Source organism: Eschrichtius robustus, chromosome 1, assembly GCF_028021215.1.
Source record: "Eschrichtius robustus isolate mEscRob2 chromosome 1, mEscRob2.pri, whole genome shotgun sequence".
Classification (NCBI taxonomy): Eukaryota; Metazoa; Chordata; class Mammalia; order Artiodactyla; family Eschrichtiidae; genus Eschrichtius; species Eschrichtius robustus.
In genome coordinates this window covers 40,384,506-40,406,450 of record NC_090824.1, presented here as the reverse complement: position 1 = coordinate 40,406,450, position 21,945 = coordinate 40,384,506, and the positions used below count along the sequence as shown (strand labels likewise).

Below are 21,945 nucleotides of genomic sequence, written 5' to 3'. Positions count from 1 at the left end.
AATATTACTCACTTATTTGTGTGATAGTTACTGAATTCTCAATGAAGAGAAATTGATTTCATGCTGTTCTAGGTTAATTTTTAGACTTCCTGAGGTGATTTAACACTTACCTCATTTCTCATGCATCATAGTCTTAACAGTGGACATTTTATTTTATCCTGGGAGGTAATAAGCAGATACCTTTGTGGCCATGTATTAGGTTTGGTGAATCCCTATTTAAATCCTGTGACACCCAAGGTTTTATTAAGAGTTTGACAACAACTGTTTAATAACAGTAGTCTCCAAAGTGAGATGCATCCCACCAGGATATGTAAGATGGGATGTAGGGAGAAAATATTAGAACTTTTATTTAAACATTTTAGTTTCATCCTTTAAATGTTTCAAATTATATATTATATATATTTTATAATATACTTACTATATTAATATATATGTATATACTATATAATAGTATATAATATATAAATACTTTATGTAATTTATGAACAAGTATACAAGTTTTGGAGCTGCATGCTCAAATATTTTTACTGCTATAAATATACTATCAAAAAAGTTTGGAGATTGTTGCTCAATAAATATTAATTTCCTTTCTCCTTTCACCCTTGGCAGAGAAGCAAAGAATTAACACCTTGATCTGTGGCAGTGTGAATAAATTATAGCCAATTGCAGGAGCTTATGCTGTGTCTTATACTTTGACCACTTTTTCTATTTGGCCTCTTGTATTGCCATATATTTTTTAATCACACAAGCTTATTAAACATGGATACAAATGAAAAACAGACTTGTTATTATGTTAGAAATAATAAGTTGCTCATGCATCAAGACTTTGACACACAGGAAGTCTGAATGAATGAATAGAAAAGTTTCCAAGTTATTAAAATGTTCTGGTACCTGATTTATTCATTTGCTATACCTGTAATTCTTAGGTAGATGAAGCTCCTTTGCTTCCTGAGGCCTGAAGAAACAATGTGGTTTCTTAAACTAGGCATTAAAGCAAAGCTGGAAACACTTGTTTTCTGACAGTGCTGGTAGTCATGCTAAGAAGTTGTCCCTCTTTGGCTAGGATTATCCCATTTTTTAGGGCTGTTTGTGTACCTTTATCAAGGTAGAGAGTTTTAATTGCTAAGTAACATGTGTGTAATTGAAGAATAATAGTGTCTGTTACAGTCTTTTGAGATTGACTCAAAAGACTCTTCTGTATTTACTAATTGGGACATTCTTTTGCACCCAGGCTCAGTTTTCGAGATTGCTTGGATGTAATTTTCTAAGGTTTCCTTTCGTGTAAGGAGGGAGACAATATATTTTTGTAATACTGAAGTAATTTTGAAGTAACTATTATGTTCTCTCCCCTTTATCACTTGTTTACATATTTTCTTCAGAACATATTTATGTGAAATTTTAGTAATGCAATAGTATTATGATGTGCATTTATTTATTAAGAGTATGCCAGGAAGGAGAGCGGCAGTTAGGTAGCCGAACAAGAGCCAGCAAAATAAATTAGTTCTGAAGATTGGGAATAGGGAACATTTTAAAAGCAAGTATTATTTTTGAAACCTCCTTCAGAGCTGTTTTTAGATCTTAATGTAATTCGCTTTATAATTTAGAGTTGGTATGTTTCCTTTTAAAAGGAAATAATGCATTTATAAAGTCTGAACATTTCAGCCTTAGAATTCTTCTTGAACATTTGAATCAGTTTTACTATTGCTTTTTAAAGCGTTACCAATTTATATGTGCTTTCTATATCAGTGGTACACTTTTTGTTTTGTTTTAGGTATTTAAACCATGTCAGAGCTGCCTCTCCACAGGACCTTGCTGGAGGCTATACTTCTTCTCTGGCTTGTCACAGAGCACTACAGGATGCATTCAGTGGGCTTTTCTGGCAGCCCAGTTAACCTTTATTTCTCCTCTATAAGATTTGGACCCTGGAGCCGAACCAGGGAGCTAGCAAAAGTAAAGCAGACTTGTAAAATTATAGCCATGTGCAGCTGTACAGCAACAGTACTACCACTAGCAGCTGTGTTAAAGTATTTATAGAGAGCAAATTTCAGAACTAAGCTGAGTAATATAGTGGATACATATTTGTGAAAAAGATTTATTTTTTACTTATATTTTTCTGAGAGGGATTGAAGCTGTAAGCCTCATCTGATGGAAGCTATGAATAATTCACCTGTGTATGTTTGAGGTTGACAGACTTGTAAAATCTTTTAAAAAATAAAGCTAGACTTTGTACCATTTTGTGGTTTTTCTCTTATTACAGTGTTTCACTTGAACACACATTAAAAATGCCATTTTGAATACGACATTTAGTGTTAATATCCAAGTCTGTTATTTCTTCTCATAAAATGTCCCATTTTTTCCCCAATGTCTTCTTAATACTAGTCCAGACAAGTGGATATATTTCCTTCTACCAACAGGTTGTGGCAAGTAAAACTTGACCTGTGATAATGTCACTCTCTCAACATTAAGGACTCAGTGCCTGTTTTGAGCAGTGGAAAGTGAGACGAACCTTGATCAATGTGTTATAGGTCCCAGCTGTGAGCCTCGCTTAGGCTAAACCAGAGCAGAGTACTAACCTGCTTGAATGACAAATTCAAAGAAGTAAGTTAATAAAATTTAATACTTAAAAGGCACCTTTCACCTCAATGTGAGCTCATTTTATGATGAAACCTTGGAGACTGGAATGAATATATTTTAAATGAAATTTCCCTATGAGTAAATTGCACACTCTGGTACAGTTTCTGTTGAAACTTCAAAGGCTTTTAGTATACCCAGAATGTTGCTTAAAGAGTTTGGATGTGGATAGGATATATATTTGTAGCATCTCAACCTTGTATGAGTCTGTTACCTAGATAACTGGGTATGGCACGTCGTTTCTCAAGGAAATTAAAGGATTTTCTATTAAATCTCCATTACAACAGTTGTTAGAGTGGAAAGTTATGTGAAACAAGATTTGTGGGTTATATTAGGGTGGAATATCCATATCTAACAGCTCCATCTTATTTGACTAAGTAGGTATTAATTTCAGGAGTACATCTTCATCTTTATAACACTTCTAACTATCTTTGATAATTGAGAAAACCAAGGCATTGAATAATTGAGTAGGCCAAGATCATATACACAAGTTAGTAAAAAGCCAAAATTAGAACACAAGTTTTTTATCCAAGTCTAATTCTATCTATAACTCTACTAGGCTGCATCCTATTTCTCATATCTATTAGTTTTCCCCAATAGAGGACTAGCATTTTAAGTACAATACATAAATCTGTTCAAAGAACAGTGAGAACATTGGACTTGTGGTTAGGGATTTTCTGTACTCAGCTGCCAAAGTAAGGTATCCGGTCTTTAAAAAAGAAGCACTATTATTTATTCTCAGTACCTTGTATGATGTATTTAAATGGAAGGAACTAATTATTAACAAAACATTTCAAAGGCTTTCACAACTTTTTTTTGAGCCTACCTTATTATTGTGGAAATTGCCTGCACCTGATTTGGCAAATCAGTTAAATTCCACCACCTAGATACCTTTGTAATTATTTTGCCCTTACTATGGCCATACTTTGTTCAATAGGCTGAATTTAGAAGTTAACTGACCCTATTAGATCAAAGGGAATGGTGAAAGATAACCTAATGGCAACAATTCACTAAATAACAAATATTCTACATTGATGAAATTATCCCCAGTCCTCCCAGTGATTTCCTCTCTCAGAGACAAAAGGCTGTACCAGTCTTTTCATCTACATGAATTTAATAAGTCTTAATATTTTATAACACTAGCACAGAAACAACTACCGAGCATTAACCTATATGCCAAGCACTGTGCTTCATGCTTTATGAATTGTCTAATCCTTGTAACAGTGCTAATATTATTTCCCCATTTTAACAGGTGGAGATGCTAAGGCATAGAGAGGTTCAGCAACCTACCAAAGGTCAATACATCTTAAAAGGAGAAGAGTTTGGATTTGAACCCAAGTGGTTAAACTGCAGAGTCCATGTTGTAGAGATAACTGTCAAACTGTCAAACTTACAAACAACAGCTGTGTAAAACCAAATCTGAGTAGTCAAACTTCTTAAGACTTCCAGGAAATTTTACAGATCAAGTATCTAGTTCTTATATGGTATATAAGTGACATCAACTAAATAACGGTGTTGATATCCTTGAGAGAAGTAGAAGTCCTGAGGAATTCATTATGTAGAACATGATTTGACTACTAACTGCACTCCCTTTTAAGCAGATATTAATGGACTGAATACATTTACATGGTAATTAGGATGCATTATTATTTAGTATTCCTTAATTTCTTTCAATATATATTTAAGCTTCTCTTAGAAGTTACCTTTAGGCTGTCAGCAGGTGGTTTGGATAATCATTTCAAAATCTAATTAAGGTGGCAGAAAACTTGTCAAAAAGTTAACAAAATTAAAAAATTCTATCTAATGAGTGTTCTAGCTGTCATTTTCTAGTGGATTAACCAAGAGTTCACTTACTAGGTATCACATCAAAAAGTTTAGGGTGAGCCAAATTTACATAATGAAATAATCACGTGTTCACTTATCCACTCTGAGGGAAAAAGGAGGAGAGGTTAAAGTGTGTTAATAGAAGCATTTAAGGAATTCTGTTTTCTTTACAATTATATACTGCATATTTTTTCTAATTAAGGGGTGACTAAATGGATCTTACCACTTTACATATGAATAAGAACATCATTTGCACCCACACTTAATATTTATAGCCTAGCACATGGATGTATTACTACAGTACTAGGAAAAAAGTTCTTATGCCTACTTGCAAATTAATTATCTTCAGCTAGATCGGGAGAAGGCAAACTGTAGACCCCTGGCCAAATCCAGGGGCTTCCTTTTTTTGTATGCTCCATGAGTTAAGGTTGGTGTCTGTATATTTTTCAGGTTGGAAAAAGCCAAAGGAATAATATACTTTTTAACATGTGAAAAGCATATGAAATTAAAATTTCAGTGTTCATAAATAGTTTTGTTTTGTTTTGTTTTGGAATACAGTGTTTATGTATTGTCTATGGCTGCTTTTGGACTAACATGGCAGAGTTGAGAAGCAGCAGAGACCTTATAGCTTAGAAAGCCTAAAATATTGAATGGCCCTTTCAGAAAGTTTGCTGACCCTTGACCTACATACACTTGGAGGGGAGGGAGAGGAAGAAAATTAGAAGTCCCAAACTAGCAATCCCTGGCTGAATTAGCCCTCAAGGTTTTGCACAGGATAGGTTGGGTTGAACTCCAAAACCATTTTAAGTGTATTTTGATAAGGAATAAAGGCTCCAATTCATTACTTCCCTATACTTCTTACCATTTATTGCCTTCATCTATTTATATTACCGAGCTTCTGAAGGCATTTGAGTTTATAATTAATGACTTAGATTAGGCGTCCTCAAACTTTTTCTGTAGGACCAGATAGTAAATATTTTAGGCTCTGTGGGCCAAGAGACTAAACAGAGGCCATTATGTAGATACAAGAGATACAATAAATTGGCACAATTTTTTAAATTAACAGACTTCAAAATATAATTGAGTACATTTTTTGTAGGGCTTTTTGGGGAATTACAGTTCCTTTGATTGGGGTTCTAAGTGTTCCTATCATCAAAATGAATTTTAATTGATCACATACATGTTGATGGTTGTATGTAATGACATTTTACACATTTCATCTTTAAAAAAGTCTTTTCAGACAGATACTGCCAAATTCTAGAACATGTGATTTTAACTGAACATATACATCACTTGGAAGGCATTTGTAAAACTCTATGAGATTCTTAATCCCTTGGTATTTGCCTTTTAGCATGTCATTACAATAACACATTAATCACTTCCAATTGAAGATCAGATGGAAGTTCAATTGTAGTTAAATGGGTTTTGAAATATGGAAATTTCCTTTGCATTTGCACCAAGGTTCCAAGAATGCTGAACTCAGAAAATATATCCACTGCTAATTTATGAGAGAATGAAAATCTTGTTTCTTGTTTTAATTTTTGATTGCATGAGAAATGTACAGTTGTAGTCATTTCAGACTACTGCAGTATGTTTCACGTAAAAGTTATGTTTGCCTTGTAATTGTAGGTTGATATCTTTGAGAAATATTATCAAGTCTTTAGCAAAAACTAATTTCCAAAGACACTCAGTATTTTAGAAGTGTTTAAGGTTGGTTCTTCTTCAGAAAAATTTCAGTCTTGGCCATGAACCCAAAAAATTGCAGTCATACCTTACAATTGCTAAGCAAATAAAACTTAGGTTAAGCTGAAGAAATTCAGCTTCAATTTCTGACAAAATTCAAGGACTTTGAGGATGGCTAAAGTCCATGAAAGCAAATGAAGTTTATCATTGACATTACTGGTTCACTAACACATGATAGATTCAAATATTTGCTGCAATGTACTTGCTGGTGAATAATATAGTGAATAACTATAGGTTTTAAACACCGTGCATTTTCATAAGCTTTGTAAATTTTTCCAACTAGAGCTTTTTCTACCTCACAATTTTCTTTTTAACCATCATCAGTTATAACACATCAGATTCTACTTCAGGTTTTACAGAATTAGTTTTCTCAGTTTCTTTGAAAGTATTCACCAGTAGTTGTTCCGTGCAGAGTATTCATAGAGGCTAATTCTTCAGTAACTTCAAAGTCAGAATTGACGCCTCAAATAAACAAGAACTGTGCAGTATTAGTAATGTCTATTAACTCATCAAGAGTAAAGAACTACTTGGACTCATTACCTTTTTGACTATTGATGGTGCTCACAGTGTTCTCAACTCTGAGCAACTGTCCTTGCCAAAAGGTCAACAGTCCTAGACAAGTCTGCTTTCTCCAAACACATTTCTTAGACTGCTGCTTTCAAACACAATTAACTCACCGACAGTAAATGGTTTTCCTTGCTTGGCTTACAAAAGAGTCACTTGGAGACTTACTTTGGTTGTAGCCTCACTTACATTTTTTATTTTGTGAGGAAATTCTGCCAAGAATTTCCAGTTTAAATACCTAATTTTTCTGACAGTTGCTTGCCTGTGAGTTGGAAATACTGTGATGAGTACTTCTTTGAGAAATGTCAAAGTATATTGTACTTTAGCTCAGGTATGGATGCTTTGTCATCTAATTCAATGTCAAAAAAATTCACACTCTACTGTGCCATAAAAACACAACATGAATGGCTACTTTTCTTATTTTGGAATGAGGGATACATACTGGCAATAGTAAAATAAAATGTTATAGCTTGGCAATACACATGGCACTCAAAATGTTGTTGAGTTATAACTGTGTCACACTGATTTGTAGTGTGCTGAGCAGCAGTATGAAGTGATGAGAATCATATCCCATCTGTGTTGCAACTACTCAACTCTGCTGTTATACCATGAGGGCAGCCATAGCCAGTATGTAAACAAATGAGTATGGTGTGTTCTAATAAAACTTTATTTATGGACACTGAAATTCAAATTTCATATAATTTTCATGTCACAAAATATTATTCTTTTGATTCTTTTTCAACCATTTAAAAATGTAAGAACCATTCTCAGGTCACTTGCCATACAACAACAGGTGGTGGACCAGATTTGGCCTGCTGGACATAGTCTGCCTATCTCTGATCTAAATAATCTCATTTGTTAGTACTTTTATAGTAATAGTGTAGGAGTACTTATATAAAACTTAGCTACACTCTTCAACTAAGGATAACTGTAAAATGATTAGTTCTTTCCTAGTTAGCACGCAATTATCCTACCTTCAAAAACTATTTTCCCAAGAGAAAGACAATATTTAAACATATTTATCTAATAAAATATTAGATATATTTGATGATAAAATTATAACAGATAAAAATGTATTTAGTAGACTTATTTAAATTTTAATTTGATAATCCCCAATTTATAAGACAGCTAGGGCAAAATATAAGGGTTCAATACTAAAGTAACTGAATGCTAAAATATTAGAAATCATACAAATGATATTTCACTACATAAAGGTCTAGTGGGGAGCTGGAGAAAATAGTTCCAGTTAAGTGATTGAAGCAATTTGTGTTTTTTCTTCCTAAAAGTCTTTATCTGTCCTCTGGCGTTTAATAGGTGGATCTTCATGATTGTCTGTAATAAATCCAGAAAACCTATATTAGGTAAGATACTTAACATTTGAAAATACTTTTAAAAAGCAAATAATACAGGCATTTTAAAGATTTTTAAGCTAATTAACTTACACATGGAATAGTAACATTCCTGCAGATTTATTATTTTAATGAAGTAGACTTCTACTAGACTGAACAGTACATCATACTAAAATTTGTAAAATTGTGAGAAAGTAGTCACAATTGAATGGCAAGGGGTCTTGAACTGAAATATCTATCTAGAATTAGTTTAACCTATTTCCAAGTTTAAAAAATAATATAAAATATATATGTAGCCCCAGAAAGTTATATGAAAAGTATTACAGCTTACATTTAATTTCCCAGAGATTGCTCACCTCCATTTAGGGTCTGGTTCTTGTAAAGTATAGCAGCAGGAATCCGAAAACTGATGCATAACATTTCCTTGTTAGGGGCCACATTTCTTACTAGGTGAACTGAACTGCATGCCTCCAAGGAGATGCCTAACACAGTTCCAGCTCGTTGCTGAACATCCTTAGCAGGATTAGCATCTTTGGAAAAGCTGTAACAGTGCACGATGGGAAAAAGCTCACTGCCGCATGGCTGTCCATCTAAGAGTGATTTGAAAGCACTGAGAAACTCAATAGCCTTTGCTGGCAAGTTCATGACAATGTGCACAGAGTGTTTTCTTTCTTTTGACAGTGGTCCCAGCTGCTGCATTAATTCTTCTCTGACTGGTCCTTGGAGGAAGTCTTTCCCATCCAAGTTAAAGACTTTCACCTTCTGGTCCACTTTATTTAATTTACAATTGTGTAGTAACCATTTATGGGATTCAGGATTGAGATCATTAGCAAATACAGTGCAGTTTTTCTTTGCTACTGGAATGGCAAAGGGCCCAACCCCAGCAAAAACATCAAATAGGACATCCCCAGGTTTGAGAAGTTCTGTGATACGGCTGTGTTCTGTGGAGAGACGAGGATTCCAATAGACTTTTGAAAAATCAAATTCATAAGTGTAGTTGTTTTCTCGAACCTGAAAAAGGTATTATGCTTTTGGTTAAACTGCTTAGTCTTAAGTTCTAGTCACTGATATTGGATGGATGCACTCACAGACATACACACATTTAAATTTAGTATTATTAAGAGCAAAAAAAACAGTGCATTTAAAGGCATTTTAATTAGAATTCTGGTGTTTACGCTATACTGGAGGCCACTTAATATCTTGCATTAGACGTTTTCATGAGAAAAGTTATCTCTTCAAAGCCAAATGGCTCTCCGTCTCATCCTAAAGGGCTATAAAGTGGTTCTCCAATCACACTAGGAATTTTTCAGATAGGCCAATTGACTGGCTTAATTATACTCTCTCCTGTCACCTGATAGAAAAAAACCTATACTTTGAAACAACACACTACACATATCTTCATGGTGGGTAGCTAAGTTGCAGACAGCACTTCCACACAGCAAACAAGCTTCCCTCCTTAGTTTTCAGTTTGTCAGGGGGAGTCATGATAGATGTGCCATGTGTCATTGAATTTGGAGGTATTTTTGCTATGTTTTCAGACAGTTACTTGGACTTTGCAGGTTTCATGTCTATAAATAGAGCCAGTGTATAGAACAAATTATTCCCCTATTTTCTCCTTTCCCAAATCTGAGTTTTCATGGATAAACTAAATACATACAGTGAAGCAAAGTCTTAAACAAAATTAAGACTGTGCAGCATTTCTTTGGGGACTATCATAAACATGATAGAAAATAGGAAACAAAACTAAAATGACAGTTGTAGAATGTGACCTCACCCATCATCTTAAGCCCCTTATTTTAATAGATGAAGAATCAAAGGCCAGAAAGTTCCTAAGTTCTATAAATCTGATAGATATCTTCTGTATTCTCTCTTCATGGACCTTAATTCCAAATTTGTACATATTTTTTTCTTCCTGACCACATCAGACGCTCTGGCCATATTATTAAGGTTCCAGTGTTGGAAATGTTTCTTTATGATTCTGCCAACTAAAAGTCTTTCTAGGTATATAACCTGGAACACTTAACTATGTCTTGGGATGCTTTTTCCGAAATCTCCTTTCTACTCCCCTTTTAAGCTCTTTAGTGTGAATCACAGTTCTAGCTTAAAAAATTAGATTCTAAGTATCCCTCTGGTTTTATCATGCTGTCTTTGATATCTCGCTCCCTTAGTTAAGCATTACTTTCAGCAGATTCACTTTAGGAATCTTTTTACCTCACAATATACACACATACTACTTAAATGTTGCATGAACTCCTAAAGTTAAACTTAAATGTGATTCTGTTTGGAGCAAAGAAATTATACTGAGTTTTTACATTTATTTGACAGTATAAATATTAGGTATAAAGTATGTCCTTAAGAACAAGCTTTAGTTGACTTAGGAAATCAATCACAAGGCATTTATAAAATTACAGAAGTTTCTCAGAACTTTTAGATGTTCTTTCTGAGAAGAATGATACTATCTGTTACCCTAAGGGTCAGTACCAAGAAAAGAACATGCACAATGTTCAATCAGGGTATGCCTAAAGTTTAGTAGGTCTTCGTGTCGGCTGAGATAAGCACTGTTATTACCAAAGGATTCATATTCACATCTTGCTTGCCATAACAGACCTCATACATTATACACAAGTAGTAGGCAGTGGAGGTTTGGTATACAGGGAAAGACCATGCATGGACTCGAGTCGGAAGCCTTGCTCCAAACACTCTGCTCAGTCATTCCTAGTTATTTCATCTGCATAAAGAGAATATGAATAACAACAACCATTATCTTGTGGGTCTCTTAGGATTATATTTAAAGCATTTAGCTCAGGACTTAAAAGTAAGTGTGCAGTAAATGGTATTTTAATATTCTGACACTATTAAATTCTGGAGAAATATTGGCCCAGAATCTTAAAATTATTTTGCATAAGTTCTCTCCTGAGTTTTATAAAGTCCTGTTTAAAAGATATGACTAACATTTTAAGAGTGGCTTTTGTTATTAAAATTATGGAGAGAGTTTAACCTATTTCTTAGCTTGGGTACAAAATTTCACATAATGTTAACATGTAATTATCTAAGGGGCTTAAAAAAAGTTTATTATATCCAACACTCCAGAGGATTTTGGGGGTGGAAGATGAGAAAGTGGTTTATACCAGGAATCTGTTCCTATATATTTTAAATTATTTTTTCTTTGAAATAGATTTGTTTTGTTTTTCTTATAAAAGAAATATGTGCTCAGTAGAAAAGTATAAAGATGATAATAAAGGTCACCAGTAACTATACCAAATAAAAATATGCTCACTATTAATGTTCTGGTGTATATGCATATTTACATACTTAAAATTATCATAGTTAAAATGGAACTATGTTATATATACTGTTCTACAACTTATTTTTTGTCACTTAACGTGTCAGTGGACAATTTAAGTATGGAGCTAAATATAAATAATCTTTAATGATGGAGTATTCCATCGTATTGTTATACCAAAATGTAATCAATTCTCTGCTGATGACATTTAGGTTGTTTCCATTTCTTCGTTTGTTTTATTTTTTATTATAAAAATGATGCAGGGACTTCCCTGGCAGTCCAGTGGTTAAGACTCCGTGCTTCCACTGCAGGGGGTGGGGGTTTGATCCCTGGTCGGGGAACTAAGATCCCACATGCCACGCAGCGCGACCAAAAAAGGAAGAAAAAAAAATGATGCAGAACCTAGTACATATATCATTACAGTTTTGTCCAATTATATCCTTGAGATAACTTCCTATAAATGGAATGCTAGGTCAAAGGATGTATCTATTCAAAATTGCAATATATTACCATATACTCTTACTGACTGTATCAAATTTGCACTCCCATCAGTAGTATATGTAAATGCTCACATTCTCACATATTCATCAATACTGGGTATTATATATTCTTAATCTTTGTTATCTATTCTGATTTCAAACATTAATCTAGATATACACTATATTAGGAGACAATAAAATACTCCATACCTTGGTCATCATATTCTCCTCTCCAGATAGCACTTCCATTTGGAAATTTCGGTAGGTATTATCAATGTTATTAATTTTATTTACCGCTGAGGTGATTCCTGGATTTTTGTCAATCATAACTTGGCCTAAAAGCAGAGAATTCATAATAAATATTGCCTTTTGGTTGCAAAATAAAAGCTAAAGCTGCAAATATGAAATTGATGTGAACTATATTTTCTTTTGGTTTATAGACAAAACCTGCATCTAGTGTGTGTAAAGAGGCATGCAATTCTAAAAATTCAACAGATTACTAAAGTTAATGTCTGACAGCCCCCAATGCAAACACACACAAAAAATGTGTGGGTACATTTATAAAAAAAAATTTTTGAGGACTTTTGTTCTACCTAATATTTTTCCATGTCTTTTACTTAGTCTTCTCAAATGTATCAATACAGCAGTAAGCAAACAGGTAGACCATAGGGAACTGGTTTAAAATAGAAAGAAGAGATGTAAGGACTTTGGGAACAAATGGTCCCAGAAAACACCAGCCTGTCCTCATTGGCCTCAAACCAAATGTACGCTTGATTGTGTATTTGAAACAGATACTTCCACTTTGGAAACACATACCAGCAAAATAATGTTTTCAAATAAAAGAAGCATAGATTCTTTAGAGTTTTATCTAAATAAAATGTTCATTTACTTAAATTGTTCTTTATGTCAAATATTTGCCAGAGCAGAAAAAGCTACAAGGATAAAGTACACCGGCAATGGTATACTGATGCCCTATAATCAAAGTCTACATTTTTGTCGGCACTTAAAAAATTTATAAGAATCTACACACTGATTGGTTCAAGATGGCAGAGTAGAAGGACGTGCTCTCCTTCTTGCGAGAACACCGGAATCACAACTAACTGCTGAACAATCATCGATAGAAAAACACTAGAACTCACCAAAAATGATACCTCACATCCAAAGACAAAGGAGAAGCCACAATGAGATGGTAAGAGGGGAGCAAACACAGTAAAATCAAATCCCATAACTTCTGGGTGGGTGACTCAGACTGGAGAACACTTATACCACAGAAGTCCACCCACTGGAGTGAAGGTTCTGAGCCCCACGGCAGGCTTCCGAACCTGGGGGTCTGGCAACGGGAGGAGGAATTCCTAGAGAATCAGACTTTGAAGGCTAGCGGGATTTCATTGCAGGACTTCGACAGGACTGGGGGAAAAAGAGACTCCACTCTTGCTGGGCACACACAAAGTAGTGTGTGTGCATCGGGACCCAGGGGAAGGAGCAGTGACCCCATAGGAGACTGAACCAGACCTACCTGCTAGTGTTGGTCAGTCTCCTGCAGAGGCGGGGTGGCTCTATCTCACCATGAGGACAAGGACACTGGCAGCAGAAGTTCTCGGAAGTACTCCTCGGCGTGAGCCCTCCCAAAGTCTGCCATTAGCCCCACCAAAGAGCCCGGGTAGGCTCCAGGGTTGGGTCACCTCAGGCCAAACAACCAACAGGGAGGGAACCCAGCCCCACCCATCAGCAGTCAAGTGGATTAAAGTTTTACTGAGCTCTGCCCACCAGAGCAACAGTCAGCTCTACCCACCACCAGTCCCTCCCATCAGGAAACTTGCACAAGCCTCTTAGGTAGCCTCATCCACCAGAGGGCAGACAGCAGAAGCAAGAAGAACTACAATCCTGCAGCCTATGAAACAAAAACCACATTCACAGAAATATAGACAGGATGAAAAGGCAGAGGGCTATATACCAGATGAAGGAAAAAGATAAAACCCCAGAAAAACAACCAAATGAAGTGGAGATAGGCAACCTTCCAGAAAAAGAATTCAGAATAATGATACTGAAGATGATCCAGGACCTCAGAAAAAGAATGGAGGCAAAGATCGAGAAGATGCAAGACATGTTTAACAAAGACCTAGAAGAATTAAAGAACAAACAAACAGAGATGAACAATACAATAACTGAAATGAAAACTACACTAGAAGGAATCAATAGCAGAATAAATGAGGCAGAAGAATGGATAAGTGACCTGGAAGACAGAATGGTGGAATTCACTGCTGCAGAACAGAATAAAGAAAAAAGAATGAAAAGAAATGAAGACAGCCTAAGAGACCTCTGGGACAACATTAAACGCAACAACATTCGCATTATAGGGGTCCCAGAAGGAGGAGAGAGAGAGAAAGGACCAGAGAAAATATTTGAAGAGATTATAGTCAAAAACTTCCCTAACATGGGAAAGGAAATAGCCACCCAAGTCCAGGAAGTGCAGAGAGTCCCATACACGATAAACCCAAGGAGAAACACACCGAGACACATAGTAATCAAACTGGCAAAAATTAAAGACAAAGACAAATTATTGAAAGCAGCAAGGGAAAAATGACAAATAACATACAAGGAAACTCCCATAAGGTTAACAGCTGATTTCTCAGCAGAAACTCTACAAGCCAGAAGGGAGTGGCATGATATATTTAAAGTGACGAAAGGGAAGAACCTACAACCAAGATTACTCTACCTGGCAAGGATCTCATTCAGATTCAATGGGGAAATCAAAATCTTTACAGACAAGTAAAAGCTAAGAGAATTCAGCACCACCAAATCAGCTCTACAACAAATGCTAAAGGAACTTCTCTAAGTGGGAAACACAAGAGAAGAAAAGGACCTACAAAAACAAACCCAAAACAATTTAAGAAAATGGTCATAGGAACATACATATTGATAATTACCTTAAACGTGAGTGGATTAAATGCTCCAAACAAAAGACACAGGCTTGCTGAATGGATACAAAAACAAGACCCATATATATGCTATCTACAAGAGACCCACTTCAGACCTAGGGACTCATACAGACTGAAAGTGAGGGGATGGAAAAAGATATTCCATGCAAATGGAAATCAAAAGAAAGCTGGAGTAGCAATACTCATATCAGATAAAATAGACTTTAAAATAAAGAATGTTATAAGAGACAAGGAAGGACACTACATAATGATCAAGGGATCAATCCAAGAAGAAGATATAACAATTATAAATATATATGCACCCAACATAGGAGCACCTCAATACATAAGGCAACTGCTAACAGCTATAAAAGAGAAAATCAACAGTAACACAATAATAGTGGGAGACTTTAACACCTCACTTACACCAATGGACAGATCTTCCAAACAAAATTAATAAGGAAACACAAGCTTTAAATGACACAATAGACCGCATACATTTAATTGATATTTATAAGACATTCCATCCAAAAACAGCACATTACACTTTCTTCTCAAGTGCGCACGGAACATTCTCCAGGATAGATCACATCTTGGGTCACAAATCAAGCCTCAGTAAATTTAAGAAAATTGAAATCATATCAAGTATCTTTTCTGACCACAACGCTATGAGATTAGAAATGAATTACAGGGAAAAAAACGTAAAAAACAGAAACACATGGAGGCTAAACAATACATTACTAAAGAACCATGAGATCACTGAAGAAATCAAAGAGGAAATAAAAAAATAACTAGAGACAAATGACAATGAAAACACGACGATCCAAAACCTATGGGATGCAGCGAAAGAAGTTCTAAGAGGGAAGTTTATAGCTATACAAGCCTACCTCAAGAAACAAGAAAAATCTTAAATAAACAATCTAATCTTACACCTAAAGGAAGTAGAGAAAGAAGAACAAATAAAACCCAAAGTTAGCAGAAGGGAAGAAATCATAAAGATCAGAGCAGAAATAAATGAAATCGAAACAAAGAAAACAAAAGCAAAGATCAATAAAACTAAAAGCTGGTTCTTTGAGAAGATAAACAAAATTGATAAAACATTAGCCAAACTCATCAAGAAACAGAGGGAGAGGACTCAAATCAATAAAATTAGAAATGAAGAAGGAGAAGTTACAACAGACACTGCAGAAATACAAAGCATCCTAAGAGACTAATACAAGCAACTCTATGCTAATAAAACGGACAATCTGGAAGAAATGGACAAATTCTTAGAAAGGTATAACCTTCCAAGACTGAACCAGGAAGAAACAGAAAATATGAACAGACCAATCACAAGTAATGAAATTGAAACTGTGATTAAAAATCTTCCAACAAACAAAAGTCCAGGACCAGATGGCTTCACAGGTGAATTCTATCGAACATTTAGAGAAGAGCTAACACCCATCCTTCTCAAACTCTTCCAAAAATTGCAGAGGAAGGAACACTCCCAAACTCATTCTATGAGGCCACCATCACCCTGATACCAAAACCAGACAAAGACACTACAAAAAAAGAAAATTACAGACCAATATCACTGATGAATATAGATGCAAAAATCCTCAATAAAATGCTAGCAAACAGAATCCAACAACACATTAAAAGGATCATACACCATGATCAAGTGGGATTTATCCCAGGGCTGCAAAGATTCTTCAATATATGTAAATCAATCAATGTGATATACCATATTAACAAGTTGAAGAATAAAAACCATATGATCATCTCAATAGATGCAGAAAAAGCTTTTGACAAAATTCAACACCCATTTATGATAAAAACTCTTCAGAAAGTGGGCATAGAGGGAACCTACCTCAACATAATAAAGGCCATATACGACAAACCCACAGCAAACATCATTCTCAACGGTGAAAAACTGAAAGCATTTCCTCTAAGATCAGGAACAAGACAAGGATGTCCACTCTCACCACTATTATTCAACATAGTTTTGGAAGTCCTAGCCACGACAATCAGAGAAGAAAAAGAAATAAAAGGAATACAAATTGGAAAAGAAGAAGTAAAACTGTCACTGTTTGCAGATGACATGATATTATACATAGAGAATCCTAAAGATGCCACCAGAAAACTACTAGAGCTAATCAATGAATTTGGTAAAGTTGCAGGATACAAAATTAATGCACAGAAATCTCTTGCATTCCTATATACTAATGATTAAAAATCTGAAAGAAAAATTATGGAAACACTCCCATTTACCATTGCAACAAAAAGAATAAAATACCTAGGAATAAACCTACCTAGGGAGACAAAAGACCTTTATGCAGAAAATTATACGACACTGATGAAAGAAATTAAAGATGTTACCAACAGATGGAGAGATATACCATGTTCTTGGATTGGAAGAATCAATATTGTGAAAATGACTGTACTACGCAAAGCAATCTACAGGTACAATGCAATCCCTATTCAAATTACCCATGGCATTTTTTACAGAACTAGACAAAAAATCTTAACATTTGTATGGAGACACAAAAGACCCCAAATAGCCAAAGCAGTCTTTAGGGAAAAAAGAGAAGCTGGAGGAATCAGACTCCCTGACTTCAGACTATACTACAAAGCTACAGTAATCAAGACAATATGGTACTGGCACAAAAACAGAAATATAGATCAATGGAACAAGATAGAAAGCCCAGAGATAAACCCATGCACCTATGGTCAGCTAATCTATGACAAAGGAGGCAAGGATATACAATGGAGAAAAGACAGTCTCTTCAATAAGTGGTTCTGGGAAAACTGGACAGCTACATGTAAAAGACTGAAATTAGAACACTCCCTAACACCATACACAAAGATAAACTCAAAATGGATTTGAGACCTAAATGTAAGACCGGGCACTATAAGACTCTTAGAGGAAAACATAGGAAGAACACTCTTTGACATAAATCACAGCAAGATCTTTTTTGATCCACCGCCTAGAGTAATGGAAATAAAAACAAAAATAAACAAATGGGACCTAATGAAACTTCAAAGCTTTTGCACAGCAAAGGAAACCATAAACAAGACGAAAAGACAACCCTCAGAATGGGAGAAAATATTTGCAAACGAATCAAAGGACAGAGGATTAATCTCCAAAATATATAAACAGCTCATGCAGCTCAATATTAAAAAAAGAAACGAACCAATCCAAAAATGGGCAGAAGACCTAAACAGACATTTCTCCAAAGAAGACATACAGATGGCCAAGAAGCACATGAAAAGCTGCTCAACATCACTAATTATTAGAGATCTGCAAATCAAAACTACAATGAGGTATCACCTCACACCAGTTAGAATGGGCATCATCAGAAAATTTACAAACAACAAATGCTGGAGAGGGTGTGGAGAAAAGCGAACCCTCTTGCACTGTTGGTGGGAATGTAAATTGATACAGCCACTATGGAGAACAGTATGGAGGTTCCTTAAAAAACTAAAAATAGAAGTACCTTATGATCCAGCAATCCCACTACTGGGCATATATCCAGAGAAAACCATAATTCAAAAAGACACATGCACCCCAATGTTCATTGCAGCACTATTTATAATAGCCAGGTCATGGAAGCAACCTATATGCCCATCGACAGACAAATGAATAAAGAAGATGTGGTACATATATACAATGGAATATTACTCAGCCATAAAAAGGAACGAAATTGGGTCATTTGTAGCGACGTGGATGGACCTAGAGACTGTCATACAGAGTGAAGTAAGTCAGAAAGAGAGAAACAAATATTGTATGTTAATGCATATATGTGGAACCTAGAAAAATGGTACAGATGAACCGGTTTGCAGGGCAGAAAGTGAGACACAGATGTAGAGAACGAACATATGGACACCAAGGGGGGAAAGCGGCGGGGGTGGTGGTGGTGGTGTGATGAATTGGGAGATTGGGATTGACGTGTATACACTGATGTGTATAAAATGGATGACTAATAGAACCTGCTGTATAAAAAAATAAATAAAATTAAAAAGAAAAAAAGAATCTATGCACTATCTTATTGTATAAGGAAAGATAACTTGATCTGTAAGTTAGTATAAAGTACTCCATAATACAAATATGCTTAAATACAACCAGAATTTGTCCAATTTCTCTCTGATAATTAAGTACCTGATTTTGAATATGATAATGTCAATAAACTCTTGTCATTCGTTGTTCTTATCTTGTTCTGCTTCAGGTATCAGAACTCAATTTTTAAGGTACAGAAGTTAGTTTGAAATGAGGAATTAAAAAAAAAAACACATATTCTGAAGGTCTATAGTAATAGCTTTAGAATTACCACTGTATGAAAATATTTCATATTTAATCTATGAGTGCCCCTTTATGAAAGAGAGTTTATAAAATAAGAGTGCTAAAAGGAATGTTGAGTTAGGATAGTCAATGACTCATAGGAAAGCCTATACTTGACATTTGCACCTGGTCATAATTATAAGGATCTCCTTAAGTATTTATTATGTTATCACTATGCATTATCAGCTCCTTTCATCAATAAAAACAAAGGAAATGCATAATAGCATAGCTCTGAAATCCTACCCATGCAAAACACTGAGCACTACATTTTAAAGCTGAAAACAATTCTCAGAAGTTCTGACAATTACTCTACATTAAAAAAAATTAATCTGGAGAATGCATGGACATTAAATATTTATATTAAGGACAAGTGCGATTTTGATTAGTCTTCTACTTCTTTCTTATCCCAAAGCATAAAAGACCAATGCTTCAACTTTGGGCTACAGAGGTAAGACATACACAGCACTGTTTCTAAAAGGCTAGGAGCACTAAAAAAGTATGGTGCCTGACATACAGAAGAGGCTCAGTTAACTCAATCAATGAAAGCATGACTAAACAGTGTCTTGCCCTTCTGACTATGAGACACTCATGAAGCCTAGCATTCAACAGAGTCCTGAAGGACTAATAAGTCCTGTATACCAAAATAATAAACTGCCAAAGAGTTCTACAAAAGCAAGTGATTCAAGTTTATGCTTATGTATTGTGTACACAAAAGCTTGAATTGATATTTAGAGACTGCTATGACTCTGGGAAGAGTATTCCAAAATGGCCCTCAAAAGAAAGAATATGTAGCTTAAGATCCAGCTTAAAATTACAATGATAAAATGTCCTGCTTCTGTAGTTCGGCATTAAAAAAAAATTTTTTTAACAAAAATTAGAACTTGCTAATTGCTTTCTAATATGTGAATATTACTAAGACACACCTACCAATTAAATGCTTGTAAGGTAGTTGATGATCTCGAAGGTTCAGGTGGGCAATATGTCCAACTCTGCTAAACCCTGAAGTCACATCTTGACCTTCAGGAAGCACAGCTTTCAAGATTTCTTCTGACTTAAAGTTTTCATAAGTTAGTTCCAAGTTATATTTAGATATCTGTGGATTGACATTCAGCTGCTTTAAAATACTGAGTTCTCCTTTCTCAAAGGAATCATCAGTAAACACTTTATAAGGATCCAACATAATTAGTCTACTTTCTTCATCTTCTGGATCTTCAATCACACGTTTTATGCCTGGGCGCTGCAGTGCTGCCCTTTTAAGGGATCGCATCAATTTATTGACTATTTCTTTCCTCACTTTAAGCACCGGGATGGTGACTGTCTTTTTAAAAGCTGTTCTATCAAGTTGTGTCATTCCTCGAACATCAGAGGGTGGTGAAAACAATTCAGAGTCTCTCTGATTTGTTTCTATTTCAGGCATGGTTGAGAATCTTTTTCTTTGATCCAACAAGAAAATACCAGGTGTTCTGCTAAGCTTCTGTATCAGTGATGCCCAAGCTAGTGGAATCAATGATTCTGATTCAGTTATTCTACAGCTTTCCACTTTGAGAAGTCTTCTTGAGAATCCAAATGGCCTCCATAAGATCCTAAAAAAAGTATTCATTAAAAGAAATACCATAAAGTTACAAACTAACTTAACATGTTCACAATAGGTCTTGAGAATAAACATTTAAATTCACTACTGTTTTAAATAGCTTGCTAAATGCTGATAATTAAAACTTTTAGTGGTACGTGAGAAGTATGCTATCTTTTCTAGGATAGGATGACTGGAAAATTTGAACCTTCAATCCACCTGCTGCCAGGACTAGGGCTTAGTGATCCATCACCCTCCCTATAGTCAATAAACCTCCCCACCCACAATTTTCTACAGAACATGTTTGGGATTAGAAGGCTGAAGTTTAAGTTAAAGGATCATCTCTAAACGAAATGGTCACTATATTTATGATTTTACCAATGTCAATTTTTAAAAGGATATTCTTATGGATGCTTAATGGGTCAGATGTTGTACTAAATGCTTTATGCACATTGTCAATCTTGGGAGGTGTGTGGTATCACATTCTCATCTTGTATACGAGTAAACTAAAGCTCAAAAGTAGGTTAATTGACCCGAAGTCTCGTTGCTGGTAAGTGGCTGAGCGAGGATTAAAATCCAGCGCCTGCGCTCTTAATCTATTTCTATGTCGTCTTCGATGTTTTACTGCCACAAGTCCTGCCTATAACTAGAGGTTTCAGCATTTTGAGGACGAGAACTTTGCTAAGTGTTACATGCACATCCCAGTAGCAGTATCAGTTATTAATTTTGCCTTCAGTTCCCTGCCCGGGAACCCTGTAAAGCAACTGTCAAAGTTCACAGTCAGGGTTCAAACTGGGTCTAGAAGTTAATGGTCCAGATGTGTGATCTTGGGTAAATTACTTATTGTGAGTCTCGGCTTTCCGCATGTAAAATGTGGCTAAAGGCTCTATCGGAAAGCTTTTGAAAAGATGAAACACTCCTCACTCCCCCGTACTCAGACCTACGATCCGCACCGGATGGTGGGTGACCTCTTGACGTTTCCGCGCCCAGAGAGCGCGAGGCGGAGAGCAGCCCCGAGCGGACCGGTATCGCCACCGGACCCTCAGCCTCTTCGAACTATCAAGGGCACCGCGGCCGCCACCTCACCAACGTCACCATCCCATTTCTCTGCGTCAGCCAGCAGCTGGCTCCAAGACCAGACCCTCACCTCATGCTCTGGTGCAGCTCGGAAATGGGTCGCCGGCGGGTGGGCGGGCCCTCGATGACACCATCAATGTTCGCCGCCGAGGGGCGAGCGTCATCAGATCACGTCGATTCCTCCTTTCT

General features: G+C 35.8%; 2 protein-coding genes across 3 annotated transcripts in view; one reads left to right on the top strand and one right to left on the bottom strand.

Annotated features, from left to right (window-relative positions):
• Positions 1-12,870, top strand: part of MNAT1 (MNAT1 component of CDK activating kinase) — a 223,417-nt gene extending 210,547 nt beyond the window's left edge. The window contains exon 8 of one of the 2 annotated variants that reach the window (XM_068544528.1): positions 12,800-12,870. In XM_068544528.1, the coding sequence (XP_068400629.1) occupies positions 12,800-12,851 (52 nt within the window). In that variant the 3' untranslated portion in view covers positions 12,852-12,870. Of the gene's footprint in view, positions 1-1,771; positions 2,233-12,799 lie in introns of those variants that run through there. The other variant, XM_068544518.1, reaches the window with a different exon arrangement.
• TRMT5 (tRNA methyltransferase 5) lies at positions 7,881-21,915 on the bottom strand. Its single transcript, XM_068544445.1, has 5 exons — positions 21,827-21,915; positions 20,037-20,692; positions 12,084-12,208; positions 8,468-9,122; positions 7,881-8,094 (listed from the first exon to the last, which is right to left on the bottom strand). The coding sequence occupies exons 1-5, from the start codon at positions 21,829-21,831 to the stop codon at positions 8,042-8,044; spliced, it is 1,494 nt and encodes a 497-aa protein (XP_068400546.1). The 5' UTR covers positions 21,832-21,915; the 3' UTR covers positions 7,881-8,041.
• Between the last annotated feature and the right edge of the window lie 30 nt (positions 21,916-21,945).

Bases quoted from the DNA above. Each gene is read 5' to 3' on its own strand.
- TRMT5 (XM_068544445.1), bottom strand. The intron at 9,123-12,083 runs GTATGGAGTATT...TACCTTTTTCAG, and splicing joins AGGAGAATATGATGACCAAG to GTTCGAGAAAACAACTACAC. The intron at 8,095-8,467 runs GTGAGCAATCTC...GATTTATTACAG, and splicing joins GAACCAGACCCTAAATGGAG to ACAATCATGAAGATCCACCT.